The sequence below is a fragment of the Manis javanica genome, chromosome 8 (assembly GCF_040802235.1).
Source record: "Manis javanica isolate MJ-LG chromosome 8, MJ_LKY, whole genome shotgun sequence".
NCBI classification, from domain to species: domain Eukaryota; kingdom Metazoa; phylum Chordata; class Mammalia; order Pholidota; family Manidae; genus Manis; species Manis javanica.
The window spans coordinates 887,432-914,947 of record NC_133163.1 but is presented as its reverse complement, the minus strand read 5'-3'; the positions used below and the strand labels follow the sequence as shown (position 1 = coordinate 914,947).

Here is a 27,516-nt window from a genome sequence, read left to right as displayed (position 1 = left end):
GGCTGCCTGTGGCTGTGAGGTTGGCCTGTGGCCCCTGCAGACGCTGGTGCCGCGTGCAGCTGCCCTGTCCGTGCTGCGGTGCTCACCCCGAGTGCGGGACCCCGGAGCAGCCTTCTGGAGGCACCACGGCTTCTGACTGGCCTGCTGGGTGGCCGGGCCAGCGTGGGCGCCCCCGATGAGTGCGGAGCCACGGGAGGGTCCAGGCCGGCCTGGAGCCGGGGCTGTGTCCTGCAGGCCTGGCCCACCCAGCTTCTGCCGCTCACCCCCCCAGGCCGCGGGCTTGTGCGGCAGGCCTCAGGGCCCTGTCTGATCCCAGCTGTAGCCAGACGTGCCGGCATGTGCCTGGCTGCTGGTGCCGGGGTGGAGAGGACCTGGTTCAGGCCCATGGGCCTTCTCCATTCTTGCCTGGTCTCGGACTTTCTTGGCCTCCGGGGAGCATGGCTCTCCTGTGGGTAGGAGTATGATGAGGGCCCTCTGTATGGTATGGCTGATAGGGACAATGTACAAGGACAGCAACCCAGCGGGTGGCTCCACTCTGTGTGGCACCCCTCCCTCCTCAATAGAAACAACACTACAAGGACAGCAATTTATGAGGTGGCTCCCCTTTGCCTCGCCCCCTCCTCAACCCAAACAAAAAAAACCAATCCCTTGGTTTCCCGTGCTGCCGAGCACGGGGCCCCAAGGTTCGCTCCCTGAACTCCCTCCCCCTCGCCTGCTCACTTGCTGTGGACGTAGGAATGTTACAGACAAGGAAGCAGAAAGGTATGAATTGCTCCCTTTTCCTTTGTTCGGGGCTCAGACTCTTTGGGAGGTTGCTCCCCTCTGAGCCCGCCGGCGTGAGGTAAAGCCTCAACACTGCAAGACCTCCGAGTGCCGCTTGGTTTTTTCCGTCGGTGACCCAGTCCAGGCTTTTTTTCAGTATTTTCTGAAACGTGCCTCCCTCTGTCTCTTCCTGTATTCATAGGAGTGTCTACATCTCCTATCTGTCATCAACTTGACTGCCACCTGTTTCCTACTGTTAGTCTGGGGAGAGGAAATCCCAGGCAAAATACCTCTCAAATCCAAAATCAGTCAAAGAGAGAAATAAAGTTTAAAATTCATGTATTGCACACAAACTGCAGTCTGGGGGCTTCTCTCTCTCCCGCTCAGAGGCAAAACAGGCCCTCCCCTCCCCCCTCAGGTACAGATCAGCCCTCCTTGCCCAGGTCATTACCCACTGATACGGAGATGAACTTCTCTCCACCCCTGAGGAAGGATGCAAATGCACTAAAGCCACACTTCTTTCCACCAGGGAACCCCTGTTGATATGCAGATGTACTAAAGCCAGGTGAGATATTCTGGAAACGTGACAATTTCACCCACACCTAGCATTATCTATCTCTATATATCTATCTGCTGGGGGAGAGGCGTTGCGTATTTTCCTCGGCTCATGTCCCCGCCACGACAAAGAACTGAAGGGCAGAGACACAGCAGAGAAGCAGGGTAAAAGTTTTATTTAAAGTTACTTAGAGAGGAAGTGCAGGCGACCTGGAGAGAGCAGTGCCCTGAAACTTTGGTGCTCCCCCTTTGAAGGATTTTTCAGGAATGTGACAAAGGGCTAGGGGTGTGGACTTGTTAAGTGGTCCCTGAATATTAAAAATTAACTTAACTGTAAGGAATTTCCTGCCTTGATTTCTCTCCGGGACACCTGCGCGTTGGTCTGGGAGCACATCAAAAGGCTGCCTGCCCAGCTCCCAAGGTGGGCTGAGGTATTGTCTACTTGCTAAAGAATCTAGCCTCTTGAACTTCCTGGGTGTTAAAATGCAATCTTATCTTCAAGATGGAACTCTTCCTGCCTTTACCCATGCCGTCTACAGCTGGGCCTGCAGCTAAGTTAGTTGCTCAGGTTGCAGAATCACCTCGTCAGATCTGAAGGAGGAAAGAGCACAGAGGCCTGGGCCTTTTAGCATGCTAGAGTGAATCTCACACATGGTTACGAATGGTTAGCATAATAAAACATGTGCTGCTCTTCTTTATCTGGGGAACATTAACTGATCTCACTGAAGAATGATTCTAGAGCTCAATGTTTAACATAGAGTTTTAGTAGGGGGGTTTCCTTGCATGTAGCTACATTGCTGACTGCAAATATCTCACCCTGCCCCCTCCGGAGGCCCTCACCCTACTCAGACTACATCTAGGGTCCCTGTCTCATCTGCATATCAATAGGCACTCAGAGGTGGAAAGAAGTGTGGCTTTAGGGCATTTGCATCATTCCTCAGTGGTGGAGAAGTTCATCTCCATATCAGTGGGTAATTACCTGGGCAGCAGAGGGCTTATCTGTACCTGAGAGGGGAGAGGGAGGGGCAGTGTGGTTGCTGCGGGAGCAGGAAAGAGAGGCGGCCTGGGACTGCAGTTTGTGAGCAATAAACGGGTTTTAAAGTTTATTTCTCCCTTAGACTGATTTCGGTTTTTAGGGGTATTTTGCCCCGGGATTTCCTTTCACTGGACTTAAAAATTGGCATAGTATTGGCAGGATTCCTGTGAACCCAAAATCTGTTGTAATGGGTGCGACCTTTGGGAGGGCTGGCCCTAGAAATGATGGCTCATGCCGTGGACATGTGTCTACACTCGTGTGGTCATGGAGGCGCCACCACCGCTGCTGGCCACGCCGACCCCGGCCTGTGGCCCAAGCCTAAGGCTGCTGCTCCTGCTGCCGGCCGGAGCCTGGCCACAACGTTGGAAAGGAGCAGAGGCCTGTGTCACCTCGATAGAGAAGCAACTGGCTGCTGTGTGCAACGCCTTGCTACAGAGCCCATCACCGGAACAGCTCCAACCGGTGATAACCTCCTATCCCAACACAGGGTGGGTGCGAGACTGGACCACCCACTTAATTGGACATGTGTTGCAAGTATGGGTACAGCAATTAGGAGTGAAATGGACGTGGCCCTGGACATTTCTACACATGGACCAGAGATGGTTGGCTCTTCTCGCACCTTGGGGAAAAGGCCTGGAAGCTGGCCTTCTGTGCTTCGTTTTTTTGTGTCCTTGATGCACTCCCTGGCTGCAGTTCCTGCGTGATGGCTGGAATGGACGAGTTTTGGACTTAATCTGCATGGGACTTTGAACCTAGCTGAATCCTCTGGCTTGAGAATTATGATTGTGTTGCTGTTGTCAAGAAAATAATGTTTAAAGAGAGGCTTGACTTTGTCTAATGTTTGGTTAAAATTTTGTGAACAATCTAGCAAGATTGTTAGGAATGAGTAAACAAGTGTAGAAACGTATTTTGTGCTTAGACTGTGCTGTAAAGTACATTTACTTAATATCATAGGCTGAATCCTCTGGCTTGAGGATTCTCAAGATTTGATTGCTGTTGCTGTTGCGTGTTACTAGATGGGTCGGAAGAGGGGGATCAAGTAAATTGTAAGGCGAGATTTCTGGAAGGGTGGATTGTGGGTAAAATTGAAACATTTCCAGAATATCTCTCTGGCTTTAGTATATCTGCATATCAATAGGCTTTCAGAGGTGGAAAGAAGTACGGCTTTAGGGCATTTGCATCATTCCTCAGGGGTGGAGAAGTTTATCTCCATATCAGTGGATGATTACCTGGACAATGGAGGGTGATCTGTACCTGAGAGGGGAGAGGGAGGGGCAGTGTGGATGCTGCAGGAGCAGGAGAGAGGCGGCCTGGGACTGCAGTTTGTGAGCAATAAACGGGTTTTAAACTTTATTTCTCCCTTCGACTGATTTCAGTTTTTAGGGGTATTTTGCCCCGGGATTTCCTTTCCCTGGACTTACACTGGCCTTCTAGTTTTAACTGGTTAGCTGAGTCCTTTCTAGGGGCTTTACTGACCTTGCTCTCTTTCCACCCTGCTCATACCTATTTTCCTGCCTAACGTATCTACCTTCTGCTATCCGTCTATCTATCCATTCATCCATCCATCCATCCAACTGTCCATCTGTCCATGTCTTTCTATCTCCTACTGTTACGGAAAATACTGGAGAAACCTGGACTGCATCACCGACGGAAGAACCAAGCAGCTCTCAGAGGTCTTGGAGTGCTGAGGTTTATTTTACGGCAGCGAGCCCCGAGGGGTCTCATCTCCCAAGGTGTGAGCCCCAAACAAAGGCCAGGGGAGCAGTATATATCCATCTCTACGTCCACAGCAAACGAGCCGGCAAGGGGGCGTGAGGTCAGGGAGTGAGTGCCTGGCAGAGCGGGGAGTGAAGGGCAGGGGGAGTGAAGGGCAGGGGTTTCAGCTGTGTTTGCCAAGAAGAGCAGCAGGAGGGAGCCAACCGGACTAGCCTGCTGTCCCTGGAAATTCTTCCCTGTCACTACTGGTTCTTTACTCTGGAGAACCCCCCACCCAAAACTGGAGAGTCAAGCATTGCAGGCAGGTCCAATGTGGCTCCTGTTACATTTATGCTGGTTTGGAGTTTCCTGCACGTGGTAGCATTTTGGGGACAGCAGCATCAGTCAGCTGCCTGCGTATGCTGAGTTAACAACCAAGTCCTGGATGAAAGGGCTACACCATCAAGGCACACTGCTCCCAGGGCTGGGTGCCCCTCATCCCCCTGAGCACCGTCCCTGGCCGCCCTCCTCGTCTGGGGGGAGCTGCGGGGGCTGGGGGGCTGTGCCCTTGGCTGGAGAGCCGCAGCAGGGAGGGCCGGATTCTGGGGGTGCGAGGGGCCCCTGAGCAGGCTCCAGCAAAGCAGGACACCCCGGGCAGTCACGGCTTCTTCACGGGGTTAGTGCCCAAAGGAAGAGGCGGAGAGGACAGGGAAGATCTCCGGGAATCTGGAAGAAGGGAGGGGCTCCCGGGCTGGAACCGCGCGGCTGCCTTTGAGATCTGGGTGGGTCCTGGAGTCCCGGGGCCGAGTCTCCTCCCCAGAGGCGGCCAGCCTGGTGTGGGTTCTCCAGGACAGGAGGGGGGAGGCAGCCCTGGCCTGAGGCTGGGTGTGGGACCTGGCTCTGCGGGCGGTTCCCAGGCCTGGGGGCCCTGGCGGATGGTCTCGGTCCTGCCAGCCCTCAGCAAGGGGAGTTCCTGCAGCGTGCCTGGGCCCTGGGGGCAGGGCAGGCCAGCTGTGCCCACTCCTGTCTTCCCGGGCCCTCCACCTCTCACAGGGCCGGGCGGCCCCAGGACATGTCCCCAGGCCTCTCTCCAGGGGGCCCGTCTGGCCAGATGCTCTCACCCCAGGCAGGGCAGCCCTGTTCCCCGGGGGCTCCCACCGCAGACACGGGCCAGGCCTCCTCCGAGGGCGCTCTGCTGATCTGGGCGACAGCTCACAGCACATCCGAGTGCTTGTGTGTTGGGGTGCGGCGCCCGAGGTCTCTCTTGCTCCCATGAGGCCCTGAAAATGCGCTTCCTGGCAGGAAATCCTGTGTCTGGAGCCTGATGGGTGGGCTTCCCGATGGCCGAGCCTGCCCATATGATGGTGGAGGCATCATTGCAGGGCCCCATCTGGGTGGTCCTGCTCGCCAACCCTGGGCATCCTGGGAGGGCATGCATCCCTGGCCCCTGGGAAGCTGGCGTGGAGGGGCTGGCAGGTGCCCACCAGCCCAGTGGCATAGCCTGTTGTCCACTCGGGTCTGCTAAGGGGAGCGCTGGGGCAGGACACAGCCTGTGGTAGCAGTGCGGTCAGAAGGCAGCCATGTCGGGGGCAGTGAGGCCGGAGGGTGGAGGTGCAGGTCTGGGCAGCTGGCTACCCTGCAGGCTGATGCACTGGTGCTGGCCCAGGTCCAGGCTCCCCTGCTCCCCACCTGGAGGCTTCCCTAGGCCCCCTGCACGATCATGTTCCTGTAGTCAGGGACGATTGTCCGCTTCAGCTCCACCACCGAGGAGAAGATCCATTTCACCTGCAGCAGGCGGGAGGGTGAGCAAGGCCCAGGCCACCCTTCCATACCAGGCTGCCCTCCTGCACCTGGACCTCCTCACAGCGCAGGAGGGGCGCGTATGGGGTCAGGAGGGGGCCCGGAGGGACTGTGGGGGCATCAGGGTTGTCAGGGGCCAGGGAAACAGTGCGGGGCCCATGGGTGTGGGGGAAGTGCAGCTCCCACCTTGAAGAGGGTGACGGTGGCACTGTAGCACACGCTGAGCAGGAAGAGGGTGATGAAGATGGAGATGGTGGTCCACAGCCCATCCAACTCTCCATCCTGGGCCTCCACGCAGCTCTCGTCCAGCAGTAGGTCTGCAGAGGGAGGGGGTCAGGGCCAGGCCTGCTGTGGGGCTGGGCCTGCTGGGCTCTGGGCAGCCCTGTCCTGGCCTCAGCCCCCGTTCCTCCAGCTGGGGCCCCAGGTCTGGGTCTGGCCTTGGCATCCCCTTCCCTCTCCAGGGTGCAGGTGCCCAGACTGTGCAGGGTGTGGGCTCAGCCCTGCCCCTCTCCTGGGACCAGGTCCAGAGGACAGGGGACCAACAGAGCCTTCTCAGCTGGGCCCTTCCCAGGGAGCCTGGGTCAGTGTTGGCAGGTGGCACTGAACCATTGCACTAGCAGTGGCATTTTTGGGAACAAGTTGGGTGGGGATTTCTGCATGTAGGGAGGCATGGAATTGCCTGGTGTATGGGAGGGCTGGTGCCTGAGCTGTTCAGTGGGGTCCTGTGCTGGTCTGGTCCCTGCTGGTTACCCTGTGGGAGACCTGGTTTGTGAGGAGTATGGTGTGCATGGATGTTGGTGCATCTTTGTTCAGGTGATCTTAGTGCTTGTGTGTGCATGTTGGTGCATGTGTATGCATGTGCAGGTGGGTAACTATATATACACATGGGCTTGTGTTTGTGATGTTTGTGCATATGTGTGACTGTGACCTAGGTGCTCGTGTGCTTGAGCATGGTACCCTTGGGTGCAAGTTTGTGTGTGTGCATGTTGCAGTATGTGTGTGTGTGCATGTGGGTGCCTATATGTACATGCTGATGGGGTTTGTGTGAGTATGTTTATTTAGTACACATTGTTGCTTTCTGTATTAGCACAAGTTGGTGCATGTGTGTTCATGTTCCTGCATGTGCTTGCATGTGGGCAATGGGTCCGTGTTTGCAGTGTGTTCACATGTATGTGTGTGTACACGTGGGTGCCTGTATGTGCACATGCATGTGGGCTTTTTTGTGTATGGGAACATACATGTGCATGAGCTCCCGTGTGCGTGCATTTGTACCTTGATGCATGAGTGTGAGTGTACACGGGGGCACCTGTATGTGCATGTGCATGTGGTCCCATGTGTGCATGTGGAGTTTGGTTCATGTGCGTGAGTGTACATGTGGTTTCCTGCATGGGCACGTGCAGGCAGGCCCCTAGGTGTCCAGGTGGTCAGTGGTGTGGCCCTGCCAGGGGAAGGGCCTTGCTGTCATTGGCTCTGGGCTCGGTGTCCACCTGGGCTAAGGGATGGTCCCCCTGGCACTCAGAACCAACTGCCTGTGCACACTTGGGGCTGGGGCGTGAGTGTCCCCACAGGGGACAGGCCTGGCCCCATGCAGGGATGAGGCTGGGCAGAGCTGCCTTCCTGAAGGAGGTTGGGGGTGTGACCTTGGTGTGTTTGAGGACAAAGGAGGGCCTGTCCCCCGTCTCAGCATGGGATAGAGCCACCCTGCAGAGCTCCTGGGAGAGTCAGTGGACAGCGCACCAGGGGACAGGGCCAGGCCGGCGTCCCCCAGCATGGGCTCTGAGAGAGGCGGGACAGCGGTGCTCATTTCCCTGGGGGCCTCTGGGCTTCACCCATTCCTGTGCCCATGCTGCAGCCCCCAGGACTGCTGTCAGGAGCTGTGGTGCCTGGCAAAGCCCCTTCCAGGGCTCAAGCCGCCCCTGAGGTCCCAGCACAGTCCCCACGCTCTGGGCTTGGGCCCCAAGTGGGACCCACCTCCCCCTAATGGTGACAACTGCCTCAGTGCCTGGCCTGTCCCTGCCACCCGTGGGCCGGCATTGCCTGAGCTCTGCCTCGGAAAGAACCATGACAGCCTTGCAGGGGCCCAGGGCAGCGCTGGGTGCTTTATTTTGTGCTGGGCCGCCGGGAGGTGTGTACATGGAGTGAGGGTCAGGAGTCCTGGAGGGACCCTGAGAGCCCTGGGAGGGGCGGGGAGAGCGTTGCTCATTTACCGGGAGACGGGGAGATGGATTTCTGCGTGGAGTGGTTATGCAGGGCCTCGTGCATCACTGTGCATATGAAGGTGTCCCCCGCAGCCCATGCATTCTTTGTCAGGGAGAGCTTGCTGTAGAGGAAGTAGTCCCCGTTGTTGTCCTTCTGGGCCGGGGTGGTGCTGTAGTTGTTCTCTGACACTAGTTGGCCATTTTTCTGCCATTCAACGTCTATATCTTCTGGGTAGAAGCCTGTGATCAGGCAGGTCAGGCTTATGCGGCTGTTGCTCAGCATCTCTGGTGTTGGCGGCAGCACGTACATCTTTGGCTCCTTGACTTGCCCTGTGGGGACACGGGTCAGCACAGATGGGCATTCCCGGGGGAGAGCTGGACTGTGTGTTTGGGGTCAGGTGTCCCACGTTCACCCTCCCCACACCCTGTCTTCCCCTTGACCCCCACCTTTGGTCTTGGAGATGGTCCTTTGGGTGGGCGATGGGAGGGCTGGGTTGTTGACCTTGCATGTGAACTCCTTGCCATTCAGCCAGTCCTGGTGCAGGATGGGAAGGGCACTGACCACACGGTAGGTGCTGTTGAACTGCTCCTCCCTTGGGTGTGTCTTGGCTGTGTGCACCTCCTGGTCATCCACGAACCACCTGAACTGGACATCGGAGTCCTCTGGGCCCACATCCACCACCATGCAGGTGACCTCGGGCTTTCGGGCGATCATGAGGACGTCCTTGGGTTTCGGGGGGAAGATGAAGACAGAGGGTCCTCCCAGGATATCAGGAACTGTTTCAGGAGATAGATTACATGGTGGGTCAGCACGTGGCACTCATTGCCCCACAGGCATGTCTGTGTTGGACCACCTCCTAGGGGTGGAGGGAAGGCCTGGCCAACTCACCTGGGCATTTGGGACAATTGCATTTGTCCGGTTTTGGTGTTTTGGGAACTGTGGAGAGAGCAGACTGGGGGTTACTGGAGCCGGCAGGGTGCAGACCTTGGGGAGAGCTTAGGTAAGGGCCAGGTTAAGGCAGGTCTGAGGCAGCACGAGGCAGAAAGCCCAGGGCACCCGTCCCCAGGCTGGGAGCCTTTGTTGGGCTTCCCATGCCTGTCTGCAGTGGGCAGGCTCTCACCGGTCTTGTCCACCTTGGTGCTGCTGGCCGGGTGGTTTACGTTGCAGGTGAAGCTCTCACTGGACCACCTGCTGGAGGGCACGGTCACCATGCTGCTGGTGGAGTAGAGCCCCGAGGACTGCAGGACGGATGGGAAGGTGTGCACTTCGTTGGACAGGGCGCCCGAGTTCCACGACACAGTCACCGGCTCAGGGAAGTAGCCGGACACCAGGCAGGCCACGGACACGGTGGAGCCGGATGTGTCCCCGCACGTGGGGGCCAGCGGGAAGACCGAGGGGGCTTTGGTGGAGGCTGTAAGAGATGAGGCTGTGTGACCACCCGCGTTTGCTTACTTTGGGTGCCCGGCCTGACTGAGCCCTGACGCTTGCACCCAGCTCCCAGCCAGCCTCCTGTGTCCTGCAGCCCCCAGCCCTGTCAGTGCCCTGGACCAGCCGGCCCCTTCTTTGGTGGGAGGCCTGTGTCACCCACTGCCCGCGCTCTGCTCCCTGCCGCTTAGCCCTGAGCCCTTGCCATGGCCTGTTCCCTGCCCTCCAGGCCCTGCACCTTCCGGGGCAGCCTGCAGCCAAGGCACCTGGATGGGGGACATGGTCCCTGCTCGGGACCCCTGTCCCATTCCTGCACTTCATCCCTGCCATGGTCGCCTGCCCCTTCCCTAAATGCTGCCCCGGTATCTCCTCCTAGGCCGTCCCCTCCTGTCCCATCCCTGGGCCCCTATCCCAGGCTCCTAAATCTGTGCCCTGGGCTCTCCCGTCCCTCCTGCGTCCCTCCATCCCAGCTCCCCACCCTCTGCCATGCCAGCTCTTCCCCCCATGTCAGCCGCCTGCCCCTAAGGGAGGGTGGGAGCCCTGCCCTTCCCTGCCCTGTCCCTCCTCTCTTGCATGTTTGCAGCACCTCTAGGCCCCAGTGTGGCCAGATGCACCCTAGCCCAAGGCGCTGGTTAGGCGTGCCCTCGGGCTCGGGACCATCTGCTCAGCCCCAGGGCTCTGCCTGGAACCCCTCCCTCCCGCACCCCAGGCTGGTCCCCTGACACCCAGTCAGCCCCACATTATTCCCTCTGCAGCGTCCACTGCCCTCTGCATCCCTACAAAGTTGACCCCTCCTGCTGCACTTCCCCACATGCCCTGGGTATTAGCTGGTGTCCTGGGCCCAAGAACTGCTGCCCACCCGGTCACCACATAGGTTCCTCTTGCCCAGTAACCCTCTCCACGCCCTCCCTGACAGACTCTGCAGGGCTCCCTCTCCTCCCTGAACTGGTTCACCAGGATCCCCAAGACACTTTTACACCTCAGCTCCAGCACAGTGCAGGGCAGCTGGGACCTCAGTCCCTATACCCACTAGCCAGGGACTCCTGGGTCTGCCACTGCCCTCCCAGACCCCTGCAAACCTACACAAGCTGTGCCTGGTCCCCTGAGCTCCTGGGGCTCCCCACAGTCCCCCCATCCCCCTGCTCACCTACACAAGCTCTGCCTGGTCCCCTGAGATCCTGGGGCTCCCCACTGCTGTCACAGCCCCGTGCTCAACTACACAAGCTCCGCCTGGTCCCCTGAGATCCTGGGTCTCCCCACAGCCCCCCACCTGTCTGCTGACCTACACAAGCTCTGCCTGGTCCCCAGATATCCTGGGGCTCCCCACTGTCCGTCCAGCCCTCTGCTCACCTACAGAAGGTGTGCCTGGTCCCCTGGGCTCCTTGGGCTCCCCACTGCTCTTCCAGTCCCCTTCTCATCTACACAAGCTTTGCCTGGTCCCCTGAGTTCCTCGGGCTCCCCACTGCCGTCCCAGCCCCCTGCTCACCTACACAAGCTCTGCCTGGTTCCCTGAGTTCCTCGGGCTCCCCACTGCCGTCCCAGCCCCCTGCTCACCTACACAAGCTCTGCCTGGTTCCCTGAGCTCCTGGGGCTCCCCACTGCACTCCCAGGCCCCTGCTCAACTACACAAGCTCCGCATAGTCCCTTGAGATCCTGGGGCTCACCACTGCCCTCCAGCTGCCTGCTGACCTACAAAAGCTCTGCCTGGTCCCCAGATATCCTGGGGCTCCCCACTGCCCAGACAGCCCTCTGCTCACCTACACAAGGTGTGCCTGGTCCCCTGAGCTCCTGGGGCTCCCCACTGTCCCCCCATTCCCCTACTCACCTACACAAGCTGTGCCTGGTCCCCTGAGCTCCTGGGGGAATCCCCACAGCTCTCCCAGTCCCCTGCTCACCTACACAAGCTCTGCCTGGTCCTCGAGATCCTGGGGCTCCCCACTGTCTCCCTATCCCACTGCTTACCTACACAAGGTGTGCCAGGTCCCCTGAGCTTCTGGGGCTCCCCACTGTCCCCCCATCCCTCTGCCCACCTACACAAGCTCTGCCTGGTCCCCTGAGTTCCTGGGGCTCCCCACTGCCCTCCCAGCCCCGTGCTCACCTACACAAGCTATGCCTGGTCCCCTGAGCTCCTGGGGCTCCCCACTGTCCTCCCAGCCCCCTGCTCACCTACACAAGCTGTGCCTGGTCCCCTGAGCTCCTGGGGCTCCCCACTACCCTCCCAGGCCCCTGCTCACCTACACAAGCTGTTTCTGGTCCCCTGAGATCCTGGGGCTCCCCACTGCCCCTCAGCCGCCTGGTGAAATACACAAGCTCTGCCAGGTCCCCTGGGCTCCTTGGGCTCCCCACTGCCCTCCCAGCCCCCTGCTCACCTACAGAAGCTGTTTCTGGTCCCCTGAGATCCTGGGGCTCCCCACTGCCCCTCAGCCGCCTGGTGAAATACACAAGCTCTGCCAGGTCCCCTGGGCTCCTTGGGCTCCCCACTGCCCTCCCAGCCCTCTGCTCACCTACAGAAGCCGTGCCTGGTCCCCTGAGCTCCTGGGGCTCCCCACTGTACCCCCATCCGTCTGCTTCCCTACACAAGCTCTGCCTGGTCTCCTGAGTTCCTGGGGCTCCCCACTGCCCTCTCAGCCCTCTGATAACCTACACAAGCTTTGCCCGGTTCCCTGAGCTCCTGGGGCTCCCCACTGCCCTCCCAGCCCCCTCCTCACGTACAGAAGCTGTGCCTGGTCCCCTGAGCTCCTGGAGCTCCCCACTGCCGTCCCAGACCCCTGCTCACCTACACAAGCTGTGCCTGGTCCCCTGAGCTCCTGGAGCTCCCCACTGCCCTCCCAGCCCCTGCTCACCTACACAAACTGTGCCTGGTCCCCTGAGGTCCTGGGGCTCCCCACTGTATCCCAGCCCCTTGCTCACCTACACAAGCTGTGCCTGGTCCCCTGAGGTCCTGGGGCTCCCCACTGTCCCCCAGCCCCCTGCTCACCTACACAAGCTCTGCCTGGTCCCCTGAGGTCCTGGGGCTCCCCACTGCCCTCCCAGCCCCCTGCTCACCTACACAAGCTCTGCCTGGTGCCCTGAGATCCTGGGCCTCCCCACTGCCCCTCAGTCACCTGGTGACCTACACAAGCTCTGCCTGGTGCCCTCAGCTCCTGGGGCTCCCCACTCACCCCCATCCCCCTGCTCACCTACAGAAGCTCTGCCTGGTCCCCTGAGCTTCTGGGGCTCTCCACTGTGCTCCCTGGCCCCTGCTCACCTACACAAGTTCTGCCTGGTCCCCTGAGGTCCTGGGGCTCCCCAGTGCCCTCCAGCTGCCTGTTGACCTACAAAAGCTCTGCCTCGTCCCCGGATATCCTGGGGCTCCCCACTGCCCACACAGACCTCTGCTCACCTACACAAGGTGTGCCTGGTCCCCAGATATCCTGGGGCTCCCCACTGCCCACACAGCCCTCTGCTCACCTACACAAGCTGTGCCTGGTCCCCTGAGCTCCTGGGGGAATCCCCACTGCTCTCCCAGTCCCCTGCTCACGTACACAAGCTCTGCCTGGTCCTCGAGATCCTGGGGCTCCCCACTGTCTCCCTATCCCACTGCTCACCTACACAAGGTGTGCCAGGTCCCCTGAGCTTCTGGGGCTCCTCACTGTCCCCCCATCCCTCTGCCCCTCTACATAAGCTCTGCCTGGTCCCCTGAGTTCCTAGGGCTCCCCACTGCCCACCCAGCCCCCTGCTCACCTACACAATCTATGCCTGGTCCCCTGAGCTCCTGGGGTTCCCCACTACCCTCCCAGGCCCCTGCTCACCTACACAAGCTGTGCCTGGTCCCCAGATATCCTGGGGCTCCCCACTGTCCCCCCATCCCTCTGCCCCCCTGCACAAGCTCTGCCTGGTTCCCTGAGTTCCTGGGGCTCCCCACTGTCCTCCCAGCCCCCTGCTCAGCTACACAAGCTGTGCTGGGTCCCCTGAGCACCTGGGGCTCCCCACTGCCCTCCCAGGCCCCTGCTCACCTACACAAGCTGTTTCTGGTCCCCTGAGATCCTGGGGCTCCCCACTGCCCCTCAGCCGCCTGGTGAAATACACAAGCTCTGTCAGGTCCCCTGGGCTCCTGGGGCTCCCCACTGCCCTCCCAGGCCCCTGCTCATCTATTCAAGCTGTGCCTGGACCCCTGGGCTCCTGGGGCTCCCCACTGCCCTCCCAGGCCCCTGCTCACCTACACAAGCTCTGCCTCTTCCCCTGAGTTCCTGGGGCCCCCCACTGCCCTTTCAGCCCTCTGATAACCTACACAAGCTGTGCCTGGTTCCCTGAGCTTCTGGGGCTCCCCACTGCCCTCCCAGCCCCTGCTCACCTACACAAACTGTGCCTGGTCCCCTGAGGTCCTGGGGCTCCCCACTGCCCTCCCAGCCCCTGCTCACCTACACAAACTGTGCCTGGTCCCCTGAGGTCCTGGGGCTCCCCACTGCTCTCCCAGCCCCTGCTCACCTACACAAACTGTGCCTGGTCCCCTGAGGTCCTGGGGCTCCCCACTGTCCCCCAGCCCCCTGCTCACCTACACAAGCTGTGCCTGGTCCCCTGAGCTCCTGGGGCCCCCCACTGCCCTCCCAGCCCCTGCTCACCTACACAAACTGTGCCTGGTCCCCTGAGGTCCTGGGGCTCCCCACTGTCCCCCAGCCCCCTGCTCACCTACACAAGCTGTGCCTGGTCCCCTGAGCTCCTGGGGCTCCCCACTGCCCTCCCAGCCCCTGCTCACCCTACACAAACTGCCTGGTCCCTTGAGCTCCTGGGGCTCTCCACTGTCCCCCAGCCCCCTGCTCACCTACACAAGCTGTGCCTGGTCCCCTGAGGTCCTGGGGCTCCCCACTGCCCTCCCAGCCCCCTGATCACCTACACAAGCTCTGCCTGGTGCCCTGAGATCCTGGGCCTCCCCATTGCCCCTCAGCCACCTGGTGACCTACACAAGCTCTGCCTGGTTCCCTCAGCTCCTGGCGCTCCCCACTGCCCCTCAGCTGCCTGGTGACCTACACAAGCTCTGCCAGGTCCCCTGGGCTCCTGGGGCTCCCCACTCACCCCCATCCCCCTGCTCACCTAGAGAAGCTCTGCCTGTTCCCCTGAGGTCCTGGGGCTCCCCACTGTCCCCCAGCCCCCTGCTCACCTACACAAGCTATGCCTGGTCCCCTGAGTTCCTGTGGCTCCTCACTGTCCCCCAGCCCCCTGCTCACCTACACAAGCTGTTTCTGGTCCCCTGAGATCCTGGGGCTCCTCACTGCCCCTCAGCCGCCTGGTGAAATACACAAGCTCTGCCAGGTTCCCTGGGCTCCTGGGGCTCCCCACTGCCCTCCCAGCCCCCTGCTCACCTACAGAAGCTCTGCCTCGTCCCCTGAGCTTCTGGGGCTCTCCGCTGCTCTCCCCGGCCCCTGCTCATCTACACAAGCTGTGCCTGGTCCCCTGAGCTCCTGGGGCTCCCCACTGTACCCCTATCCCTCTGCCCCCCTACACAAGCTCTGCCTGGTCCCCTGAGTTCCTGGGGCTCGCCACTGCCCTCCCAGGCCCCTGCTCACCTATTCAAGCTGTGCCTGGACCCCTGAGCTCCTGGGGCTCCCCACTGCCCTCCCAGCCCCCTGCTCACCTACACAAGCTCTGCCTGGTGCCCTGAGATCCTGGGCCTCCCCACTGCCCTCCCAGCCCCTGCTCACCTACACAAACTGTGCCTGGTTCCCTGAGGTCCTGGGGCTCCCCACTGTCACCCAGCCCCCTGCTCACCTACACAAGCTCTGCCTGGTGCCCTGAGGTCCTGGGGCTCCCTACTGCCCTCCCAGCCCCCTGTTCACCTACACAAGCTCTGCCTGGTGCCTTGAGATCCTGGGCCTCCCCACTGCCCCTCAGCCACCTGGTGACCTACACAAGCTCTGCCAGGTCCCCTGGGCTCCTAGGGCTCCCCACTCACCCCCATCCCCCTGCTCGCCTACAGAAGCTCTGCCTGGTCCCCTGAGCTTCTGGGGCTCTCCACTGCGCTCCCTGGCCCCTGCTCACCTACACAAGCTCTGCTTGGTCCCCTGAGTTCCTGGGGCTCCCCACTGCCCTCTCAGCCCTCTGATAACCTACACAAGCTGTGCCCGGTTCCCTGAGCTCCTGGGGCTCCCCTCTGCCCTCCCAGCCTCCTCCTCATGTACTGAAGCTGTGCCTGGTCCCCTGAGCTCCTGGGGCTCCCCACTGCCCTCCCAGCCCCTTGCTCACCTACACAAGCTGTGCCTGGTCCCCTGAGCTCCTGGGGCTCCCCACTGCCCTCTCAGCCCCTGCTCACCTACACAAGCTGTGCCTGGTTCCCTGAGCTCCTGGGGCTCCCCACTGTCCCCCAACCCCATGCTCACCTACACAAGCTGTGCCTGGTCCCCTGAGCTCCTGTGGCTCCCCACTGCCCTCCCAGGCCCCTGCTCACCCTCCTTCCATCCCATCCCCGTCCAGTGCTCTGACAGGATTGTGCAGTCACTGGGTCAGGCCCCTCCCTTCCCACATCCCGGGTCACTTGCTACAGTTCTGCCTGGTCCCTTGAGCCCTTGGGTCCACGCCGTGCCCTCCCAGCCCGTACTCACCTGCGGAGCTCTGCCTGGTCCTTCCTCCTCCTGGGCAGCCCCCGCGATCTCCAGGCCCCGCTCACATGCTCGTGGCCCTCCTGCTCCTGGGGGTCCATGCTTCTGGTGCCCTCCTGTCCCTCGGTCCCTCTCCCAGGTCCCTGAGCTCTGCTCGGCCCCCACATCTCCTAGGGCTGCCTCTGTCTTCTGTGCCCCTCTGGACCCCTTAGCCCAGGCCCAGCTCCTGACCTCAGCTCCCTGCTTTTTTATCCTACCAAGCAGGCTACTCAACCCCGGAGCTCTCTGAGCCCATGAGAGCCCACATCACGGTCTCCTCTCCTCGACTGTGGTCTCTTGTGGCTCACCGGCTGCAGCCCTGGGCCCCACAGCTGTCACCTCTGACCATGCCCTGGCCTGGACAGGCCTTTTAGGACACCTGGGGGTCTGTTCCTTCCCAGTGTCCCTGTGCTGAGCCCGCCGGGCACCAGGTCCTTGGCTCAGACCTGTGTCCATCCTTGTGTGGGTCCTATTGCAGCCCAGACAAGCCCCATGCCCCCAGCCCAGCTGGTCAAGGGCAGACCTAGGCTTGCACCCACCCAGCCCCTCACGTTCTCAAATGTCCTGTGGGGTGTCACGTGGTTCTGGCTTGGGTGAACATGCCTATGGCCCCCAGTCCCGGTGCTGGGCTGGGTGCGTGGACCCCAGGCAGCCTGCTCCCCCAAGCTAGCTCAGCTGTAGGAGTCCCTCTGGGCTCCTGAGCCTCAGTGCTGGCTGCGGTGCCCTCTCCACTCCTATGCCCCTGCTGTGAGCTGACCCCACTCACCCCACACCTGGTCTCCACGGTGGCACGACCTCTGGGGCCCTGGGCCTTCATGGCTGCAGCTGCTGGCAGGACCACTGCTGTGTGCCCACAGCTTCCTAGGAGCTCGGCTGCTTCCCGGAGGTGTGGGCTCCCTCCCAGCAGCCCCGCAGAGACTCAGAACGGGATTGAAACTGTCTCATCGCTCCCCAGGTTCCCTTTTCTTCTGGGTGGTTTCTGTCTCAGAGGGCCTGGGGGAGTCCGAGGCTGCCTCCCAAGGGTGTTGGGGGTGGGGAGGTGGGGCAGTCAGGGACGGTGGGAAGTGGCCGTCCTGGTGCTCTGGGCTGTCTGCCTCCTGCAGGGTCTATACCTGCTGGCCCACCGCAAGCTGTGGCTGCGGCCCTGTTGGGCCCCTCTTCCTGCCCGGAGAGCGAGGCAGGGCCAGGCTGTCCTGCCACCGCCTGCAGCCCACCGGGCCTTGTCCTGTCCGCCCACCAGGACGGCCTCCAGAGGAGAACCCAGTCTTCCCTGGGGTCCCGGCCTTTCCCACCTTCCCGCTCCTGCTCCATCCGTGGCTGTTTCTCTGACTGAAGGAGGTGGGACCCTGTGGTCATGGGGGCTGTTGTGCTGGTCACAGCTGTCCTCCTGGGGACACATGGAAGTGTGATGAGCTAGGACAGAGTTCACCTTGGCTACCCGGAGCTCAGCATCCCTGGGGTGGGGACAGCGTGTGGTTACTACAGTGCCAAATGTGGGCCGAAGTCTGTCTGACGAGTGCTGGTGTCGTTAACCCTCGGTTTCTGTGTCTCGGAGTGGCTGCCATAGCTCCGCCCACCCGCACATCCTGGGGCCACCCAGTGACATCACTTGAGGCCGGGTTCTGGGGATCCCCTGGAGATTGCATTGTCCATGTCCCAGAAGTGCCGGGGCCAGCAGGGCGATGTGGGTGCTCCTTCCCAGTTAGATGGAGGCTGGGCTTGTCCCGGTGCTGTGGGCCCTGCTCAGGGCTCAGGATGAATGCTCCCCAGGTACCTGCCCCCAGGCCACCTCTGTCCGCCCCGTGGGCAGCTCTGCCTGTCACACGATCACAATGCGGGCCACTAGTCACCGGCTCTGCCCCTGGTGGTTGCCAAGAATCACCCAGATGCCCCTCATCTGGAGTCAGGTAATCCATGTCAGTGAGTCTGGGAACTCCCTGAGGAGCGTCCAGGTGGAGGGGCTTCTACCCTAGAGCCACTGCAGCCCTGAGCCTGTGTTCCTGGTGGCTCGGCGGCAGGTTGTGCATGTCATGTGGGACCTGGTATGTCCTCCTGGTCCCCATACTGTCTGTTTCTTGCATACGCAGGACAGTTTCCTGTGGTTAATCCATCATTTTTTGGGTCCCATCTGGGTTCTTGGGCACCAGTTGCTGCTGGTCCTTGGTCAGTGCTGATGGAGGGCTGCTTTGGTGAGTGAGGGTGGGACAGCATGTCGGGCTGTATCAGAATCTGTGCCGGTCCCCATGCAGTGTTCAAGATCTCATCTTTCCAGACCAGACTTTTCATTTAAGATAGTTGCTGAGCTACAAATTTACGTGTGGTTGAAAATCTGGAAACCATCCTATGGAAATCTGGGCCTGGCTCTCAGAAACATTTGCGCTGTTACAAGAGCAGAGATGCTGTGAAGGTGTGTATGTTAATATGTTGAACATTCTCCTTGTACAGAAAACTTCTTTGTAGAAAAAGGGGACTTGGGGTGCCCAATGAGGGCTGGGGCCCTGGCTCAGCAGGCGGCCCACTGGGTGGCTCCATGGAGTGTGTTTGGCTTTCCCTGGTTGGTCCTAAGCTGGAAGGAGATACCCCAATTATGGGGTCATGGACCATGGTTCACTGATTGGGCTTTCCCCGTTTGGGGTGACAGTCTGGCTTCTGGGCTGGTTGCTAGTGACAGTGGTCTGACATCCTTCAGGCTGTCAGCCATCTCTGTGTGCCACACTGCCTTGCTCCCTGGCCCTGTGGGTCAGCTTGTCGAGAGGTGTGCCCACAGCTGATAGGGCCTTGGCTCCCTGCAAGGCTTCTCGGCTGGCTCCTCCTTGAGCAGATGGCCGCTGCCCTCCAGGGACCTTGACCTGCTCCCCGCCCTCCTCCTTTGTGTCCAGCAAGGACTTAGTCTTGTAGCAAGGCTCCCCCCACCTTAGGTTAATTGGCTGAGCCTGTAAATCAGTCATATGTGCCTTGCACGAATGTGGGGGTGCACTCAGCCATGTGTGCCTCCAGGGTCAGCAGACCTGGTTTATGCAGCACTGTAACATAGGAGCATGAACTATTTTGGGGTGTGATGGGACAGAGGAGAAGGGCTTGAGCCAGGTGCGAGTGTTGGCAGAGCCAGTGTGGATATATCGGCCTCACAGCCTTCGTGGTGCCATCATCAGCAGGTGAGGGTTGGGAGTTGCCTCAGGTGGCTGAGGTCATCCTGCCCTTCCTGGGAGGGCGTGGATGTTGGGGAATTTTAATTGCCTGAAGCTCAAAGTGATTCTTACCTCAAAGGGACATGTTTTCTGGTTGCCTATCTGCAGCCCTCAGAGCCCTGGGATCCCCACACTCAGTTCATACCTGTGTCAGCAAGCAGTCCCCATTACATTCTCTCAAGTGTCTTGTTGGTCGTGACTGTCACAATGCGCAGAGCAAGGCCCTCAGATGGTGGCTGTGGGGGATCCTGAAGGGCTGTCTTTCATCCCCCAAATCCCAGCTTCATGGGCTTATGTTTTTGGAATCAGAAAGTACCCCCTGCCCAGACCAGTAGAACTTCATGACCAGGGTAGCATCAGTCCATGCAGGGCTGCCCCTCTGGCCCATGTATGGGGCACAATGGAGGCCATTAGGACTGACTCCCCGAGTCCTGCAGCATGATGCTGTTTGGCTGGAGGAAGGAAAAACAAGGCCATGCAAACAGAACAGAGAGATGCCATAGGGGGAGAACAGACCAGACCCCAAGGTCCGTGCCTTATATGGAAAGGGGACAGCTCTCCCTGAATTCCATCCTTCTGATGTGCCAACTAAGACCCGGGTGTCAGCCTCCTCCTTCTTGGAAGGAAAAAAGTTTCTAGTTGTCTATTATGTCACCTGTAGCCAATCATACCTCTCCACGCCCCCTGGGATAGCTTGCCCATGCCTCCCCCTCCTAGCCCCTTATAAGCCCCCACCTCCCTGACCGGGTGTGACCTCCCCGGCCTGTGATACCCAGACCGCGGAACATCACCTGGCAGTGGCGCTCAAATAAACTACCAGGCCCTTTGTTGCCCCTCTTCACCTGCATATTTCAGCTAAAATTTATCTTACAGGTGCCTCCCATGATGGGGCTCTGGTGCCTGCAGCAGACCTCACCTTGGGCCTGGACCCACAAAGGTGCCCCAGCAGGCTGCTCAGTGAGCAGGTGGCATTGGTACAGTGCTGGGCTGCGTGTGCTGGAGCAGGGAGGGGCAGGGTGGCCTATGGTGGGTGAATTGAGCTGCTGGAAAGTGTGGGAGACTATGGGCTTGCAGGGGGAGGAGCTGGGATTCTCATGGGCCCCTAGCAAGACAAGCTGCTGATGGAGCTGGTGGAGCTGGCCCAGGATGGGCCAGAGGCCCGGCATTGGTCTAGAGCCCCTGGTTTCCTCAGACTGGGTGTCCTCCTTGTGCTGACGCTGTAATGTCAGACAGGCCCTGGGAACCTACAGCCCAGAGGAAGGTGTGTGGGGCAGGGGAGGTTAGAGTCAGAGGGGTTAGTGGTACAGGGAAAGGATGTAGTCCAGAAGAGAATGTGGGACAAACTGCTGGGTGCTCCAAGATTTCTTGGCACCCCGAGCTCTGTTGTTATGTGACTTCTGCCTGGGGACAGGGCAGATGAAACCTATTTTATGAAGCCCCCTGCTTTGAGGCCAGTCCTTCCTTTGACCTGCTAATGGGGTAGAATTTGGTGAATGTGCATTTTCATGATCCTGTTAGGACAGTGGCTCAGTGTTGCAGAGGTATTTCACCAAGATGTCATAGAAGTGGTAGCAATGACACATGTGTCAGCTTGGGACAGACCAGTAACCATGGAGCACACAGCCCTGGGGTCAGGGTGGACCTGTAACTGTGGAGCATATACTCCTGGGGCTCAGTGCAGACCAGTGACCAGGGAACATACAGTCCCAGGGTCAGAGCAGAACAGTAGCCATGGAGCATACAGCCCCCGCGTCAGGGCAGACCAGTAACCGTGGAGCATAAAGCCCACGGATTCAGGGCAGGCCAGTAACCATCGAACATATGGCCCCCACGTCAGGGCAGACCAGTAACTGTGGAGCATACAGCCCTGGGGCTCAGGGCAGACCAGTAACCGTGGAGCATACAGCTCCCTGGGTCAGCAACAAGCCTAGTTGCCATAGCAGTCAAGACCAGCCAAGTGTGTGTGAGTGTGACCTCTGATGACCAGGGTCTGAAGTGCTTACCTGGCCTGCCTGCCCCCTGCCTGGTGTGCCAAACTTTGTTACATTCATCTGGATGGTGGGAACAGACCCTAATAGCCATGAATCTTTCAGGCAAAGTGAAATCCTCTTGGATAACACAATATTCTTTCTTAAAGGAAGTCGATGTTTTGTCTCCAAAAGTAGAGAGGGGCTCACGCTGCCAAGCCAACGCACGCACTCGACCTCCTTGTGGCAGGACCACTCCAAGGCCACATGATCGGTGAGAGTCTCATGTGGTCAGTGCCCACAGAGCAAGCATAAGCCCACGTGCCACCACCTGCCTGGCTCTCCTCTGTGTCTTAGCAGGTATGTGACAGTCCTCATGCTTCATATCCAGGATGCTGTTCCCTCTACGATGCCCTACTATGTTAGGTACCATCTAGAAAGAAAAATGCTACCTTGTGAATAGACCCACCACTTATGACTTGGCATTTTCATGTCATATGTATTGAAACACATTCTTTATGTCACTAGACCTTGGGGCTCAGCTTGGAGCTGGCTTTGCAGTGTCATTTTGATCCCCTGTTCAGTAATGGTGCCAAGTGAGCTGGAACAATCTTGTCTGGAGGCAGCTGGTTCCTTTGAGTTAGAAGAATATTCCATTGTGTTTCAGGGTGTAATTTTCTGGGTTCTCGGAAAAAGCAGAAGCAATAAGATGTATATGTCCCTATATGCACGTGTGTATGTGTATCTGCCCCAATGTCATCTACCTCTGGCTATATAAGAGCCTCATTGTAAGGAATCACAATTACATATATTATATGAGGACCATGTTATTATAAGGATCACGTGATCGTTGAGGCCCACCAACCCAGAGTCTGCTGGAGACCCGGGAGAGCCAGTGTTGCAGTTCAAGGCCCTCTGCTTTAGCTTGTTGAGAAAGGATGCCTGGAAAGAACAATTTTGAGACCTTGCATGTCTGGAAATGTCTTTATTCCACTTTCACCCAGGCATCACTTTGGGTGCAGAAGTCTAAGTGAGAGATAGTTTTTCTCTAGATGCTTTAGGCCATCTGAATTCGTGTCCTCCCTAGTGACAGAATATTCTAGAAGCACCAAAGGAACTCAGGTCAAACGGTGGCCTCTTCTCCTGGTGTCCACCCTGGATAGCTAGAGTAAGGCAATTCAGTGGATAAAGGGCGGTCACTTCAACATACGGTGCTGGAGCAGCTGGATATCTCCACGCACAAAAATGATTCTAGGTGTGAACCTTACACCTGTCATGAAAATTAGCTCAAGGATCATTGACCTAAATATAAAGCACAAAGCCATGAAACTTCTCAAAAATAACAGGAGAAAGTCTAGGTGACCTTGGTTTAGGCAATGAGTTTTTAGAGACAACATTACAAACACATTTCATGGAAAATAAGAATTCATTAGTTGGACTTTATCAAAATGAAAAATGTCTGCTCTGTAAAAGATACTGTTGAGAGAATGAAAATAACAGGCCAGAGACTGGGAGAAATATCTGTAAAGCTCATGTTTAATAAAGGGCTTGTGTGCAAAATATGCAGAGAACAAAACATGCAGGATTCAGCAATAAGGAAACAAAAGCCCAATACAAAAAAAGGGCAAAGTGTCTGAACAGACACCTCACCAAAGAATGACAGATGGTAAACAAGTGTCTGGAAAGATGCTGCACATCATATGTTTTTAGGGATCGCGAATTAAAACAACGATGTACCACTGCATACCTGTTAGGATGGGAATCCAGAAACAGAGTAAAACCCTGACAATCCCAGTGCTGGGGGGGATGTGGAGCAGCAGGAGCTGTCACTCCTCACTGGTGGGCGTGCACAATGGCACAGCCAGTGTGGAAAACAGTTTGGCAGTTTCTTAAAAGTCTAACATGACTTTATCATACAACCGAGCAATGGCATTCCTATTATGTCCACCCCAAAGCCTGCACACAGATGTTTGTAGCAGCTTTATTCATAACTTCAAAACTTGGAAGCAACCACTATGTCCTTCAGTGGGTGAATGGATATATAAACCATGGTGCATCCAGACGATGGAATTGTATTCAGCAATAAAAAGAAATGCAGTATCTCTTCCTGATGAATTGATGCTTTCATCATTATATCATGTCCTTCTTTGTCTATTGTGACTGTTTTTGACTTAAAGCCTATTTTGTCTGAGTATACCCACCTTTGCTATCTCCTGTTTATCGTTTTCATGGGGTATCTTTTTCCATTCCTGTACTTCCGGCCTGTGTGTATCCTTAAACGTAAAATGAGTTGCTTCTGGACAGTGCCTGGTTGGATCTTGTTTTTTATCCTGTCCACAATCCACAACTCTCTATATTTTAATTGGATAGTTTAATCCATTTACATTCAAAGTAATTATTGATGGGGAAGGACTGACTATTGCCATTTTGCTAATAGTTTTCTGTCTTGTTTTGTTCCTCTTTTTCCTTTTTGCTACCTTCCTTGGTGCCTTGTTGATTTTCGTGTAGTATTATTCTTTGATTCCTTTGTTGTTCAGTGGGTATAAAGTTCTAGTTATGCAAAATGAGTCAGTTCTAGGATTTGTTATGCAACATAGTGCCTACAGTTAACAATATTGCATGTACACCTATACATTCACTAAGAGGGAAGATCTCATATTAATTGTTCTTACACACACACACACACACACACACACACACACACACACACCCCTAGAGGCACGAGGAAACTTTTTGAGGCAATGGCATGTCTATTACTTTGATGGTGGTGGTGGCTTCACAGGTGTATGCATATATTCAAACTCATGTACACATTAAACTTGTGCAGTTTTTTAATATATTAATGGTATCTCCATAAAGCTGTTAAAAAAAAGAAATTTGTCAAAAAAAGAGCCATCAAGTCACAAAAAGACATGAAGGAACCTTAAATGTACGTTGCTAAGTGAAAGAAGCTGCCTGGAGAAGGCCACATACCATACGATCCCACTGCACGGCATCGGGGAGGCACATCTAGGGGGGCAGTGAAAAGATCCGCAGTTGCCAGGGACATGGGGGCGGGGTGTGGGTGGGGAATGACTAGATGGAAGATGGGCTCTTCAGCCCAGTGACTCATGGTGGCTACATGGACAGCAGCTTCAACAGCAGATCTGATCAAGGCAGCTCCACAGACAGCAGCCTTGAGGCTTCTGGGTCCAGATGAAATTTACATTTGTCGAAATCTATAAAACTGTGAAGCATAAGGAGCAAACCATAAAGTTAACTATGGGCTTTAGTTAATGACAATTAATTAATTTTGATGCATTGTGACAAATATACCACATTTGATGCAAAATGTTTATAGTAGGTGAAACTGTGAGTGTATGGGGGAACTGGAGTATATGGAGACTCTGTACTTGCTGCTCAAACCTAAAGCTATCTTAAGAGAACAAAGTTTATTAAAAAAATAATGATGCTATACAGAAAAACAAAAGCAGCACCACGGACAGCAACCGCAGCCACTGCCTCCTGTGGAAAAGGCGGCACCATGGACAGCAAAAATTAGCCTTATCAGGGGAGTTTACAGATCAGTTTTCTGGACCATTGTCCATGACCTCATGTATCTTAAGGTCATGGAATAGTCCGTTTTTATGACTCAAATGCCCAACACAAGAGTTTAGGGTTATAATCCGCGTGTGCGGAAGCCATGACTGCCGTACAGGGAAGACTGGATTGACCGGTGGTGGCGGTGGAATCCTAACAGGGTCCCTGATTTTGAAATGAAATTTGTCTGTATGTTAACCAATTCTTTTCTTTTTTCCACCTCCCGTTTCTCTACTATATAATGTAAGTCTCGTTAGTGGTGATTCACCACAGCTCAGAATTTAAGACGCAGGGAATCCAAGGTTGGTTGCTACTTATCAAGAAGAAGACACATCACCCAAAGGTATTTAAAGTGATATATTGGACTTTGTCTTCTCTTTTGGGAGGAGAGATTTCATGTTTTAAGTTGTATGTGGGACAATTTCACTATGTTAGGAGGAAGATTAATTTGCTATGTTTTTTTATTTGGAAGATAAGAATGGTCCAAAGAGGACGCTTGGTCGACAAGGAGTGGATTGTGGTGGTTTTGGTCTGTGTCCTCTTAACTAAACTCTAACTAAATTGCTTGGATTCCCTTCTCTGTGTGGTGCTAGATGAGGATTGGTGATAAGTGGAATTTACACAGGCTTTGGAAAGCAAAACTGAAGCAGCGATCTGTATGTCTGGGAGGGTGGCATGGAGCCCCAGGCGCTCCTAGTAGTCATGCACTCTGTCACTGACCTAAAATGGGCTTTGTTAGTGTGCATAGCTGCCCTCCAAGCTCCTGTCGGACCTCTTTCAGGTCTCCTGAGTCCTGGGCCAGCCGATGTGCAGCTCCACCCTGAAGGTGACCAGTTTCTTCTAAAGGTGAGAGATTCCAGATTTTCCTGAAGGATTTCAGTTTTCTTTATGGGTGACATTTTCTCCTTCTTTCCCCTGCCTGAAATTTTGTTTTCATTGTGGTAAAAGGCACATTACAAAATTTATCATCTTAGACCCTTTAAAGCATACAGATCAGTGATATTAAATACATTTATAATGTTGTACAACCGTTATGACCATCCATTTCCTTAACACTTTCAATCTTATAAAACTGAAACTCTGTACCCATGAAACGATGATCCCACATCCCTGCCTCCTGCCCCCGGTAACTGCTAGTGTACTTCCTGTCTCCTTGGATTAAACTACACTAAGCATTAACCTCATGTAAGTGGGAATCACACAGAATTTGTCTTTGTAGCTGACTTATTTCACTTAGCATGATGCCCTCCAGGTTCACCCATGTTGTACAGAATTTCCTTCCTTCTTTTTTTAATTAAAAATATTTTTTAATTTCTAATTTTGTATTCCAATCAAATTTTACTTACACAAAGACACAGCTGGCCTACCCCTTAAATAGGACATCAGGTTTTACCAAATCACAACAGAGCTGAGATTGGGCATGGCTGAGATTGGGCATGGCATAAATACCACTTCTCTTTCTTTTTTCTTAAGCATATTTTTTGTATTGAAGTATAGTTGACATACAATATATTGGTCTCATAGTATATGACACAGTGATTCAACAGGTGCACACACTATTAAATCCTCACCCCCACTAGCGCAGTTACTATCTGTCAACATGAGAAGATGTGACAGAATCATTGGCTACATTCTCCATGCTCTCCTTCCATCCCTGTGACCAACTTACATCATGACTGAGATTGTTCTTCCCCCTTATTCCCCTCCCCCTCCCCACACCCTAAGCCCTCTGCAGTGGTGACCACCAGTCACTTCTCAGTGTCTATGAGTCTACTTTTATTCATTTGGTTTTGTTTTTATACTCCACAAATAAGTGAAATCATATGGAATTTGTCTTTCTCCACCTGGCTTATTTCGCTGAGCATAATACCCTCCAGCTCCATCCATGTTGCTGCAAATGGTAGGATTTGTTTTCTTCTTATGGCTGAATAATATTCCATTGTGTATATGTACCACCTCTTCTTTATCCATTCATCTACTGACGGACACTTAGGTTGCTTCCATTTCTTGGCTATGGTAAATTGTGCTGCGATAAACATAGGGGTGCACCTGTCTTTTTGAAACTGGGCTGCTGTGTTCTTAGGGTAAATTCTTAGGAGTGGGATTCCTGGGTCAAATGGTATTTCTATTTTGAATTTTTTGAGGAGCCTCCATACTGCTTTCCACAATGGTTGAACTAATTTACACTCCCACCGGCAGTGTAGGAGGGTTCCCCTTTCTCCACATCCTCGCCAACATTTGTTGTTGTTTGTCTTTTGGATGGCAGCCATCCTAACTGGTGTGAGGTGGTATCTCATTGTGGTTTTAATTTGCATTTCTGTGATGATTAGCTGTGTGGAGCATCTTTTCTTGTGTCTGTTGGCCATCTGGATTTCTTCTTTGGAGAAGTGGGTGTTAAGAATTTCCTTCCTTTTAAAGGCAGAATAGTATTCCATTATATGTATATACCGCATTTTGCATATCCATTCACCTATTGGTGGACACATAGATTGCTTCCTTGTTTTAGCTACTGTGAATAATGTTTGCATGAATGTGGGTGAACAAATATCTCTTCAAGAGTATGCTTTTAATTCTCTGGGGTATATACCCAGAAGTGGAATTTTTTGGTAATACAGTTGTAAGATAAATTTTAGCCGAAATAAGCAGGCAAAGGGGCAACAAAGGGCCAGGTAGTTTATTTGAGTGCAACTCCCGGGTGA

General features: G+C 55.9%; 2 gene segments (V, D, J or C); both read right to left on the bottom strand.

The window, feature by feature from the left end:
* Positions 1-27,516, bottom strand: part of LOC108390611 (immunoglobulin heavy constant epsilon-like) — a gene marked incomplete at its 5' end in the record, with an annotated part of 84,265 nt that overhangs the window by 30,799 nt on the left and 25,950 nt on the right.
* Positions 7,919-16,145, bottom strand: LOC118970097 (Ig gamma chain C region-like). The segment is given in 6 exon segments: positions 7,919-8,376; positions 8,494-8,823; positions 8,936-8,983; positions 9,168-9,458; positions 11,707-11,765; positions 16,048-16,145. Coding segments are annotated over 6 exon segments (1,155 nt in total).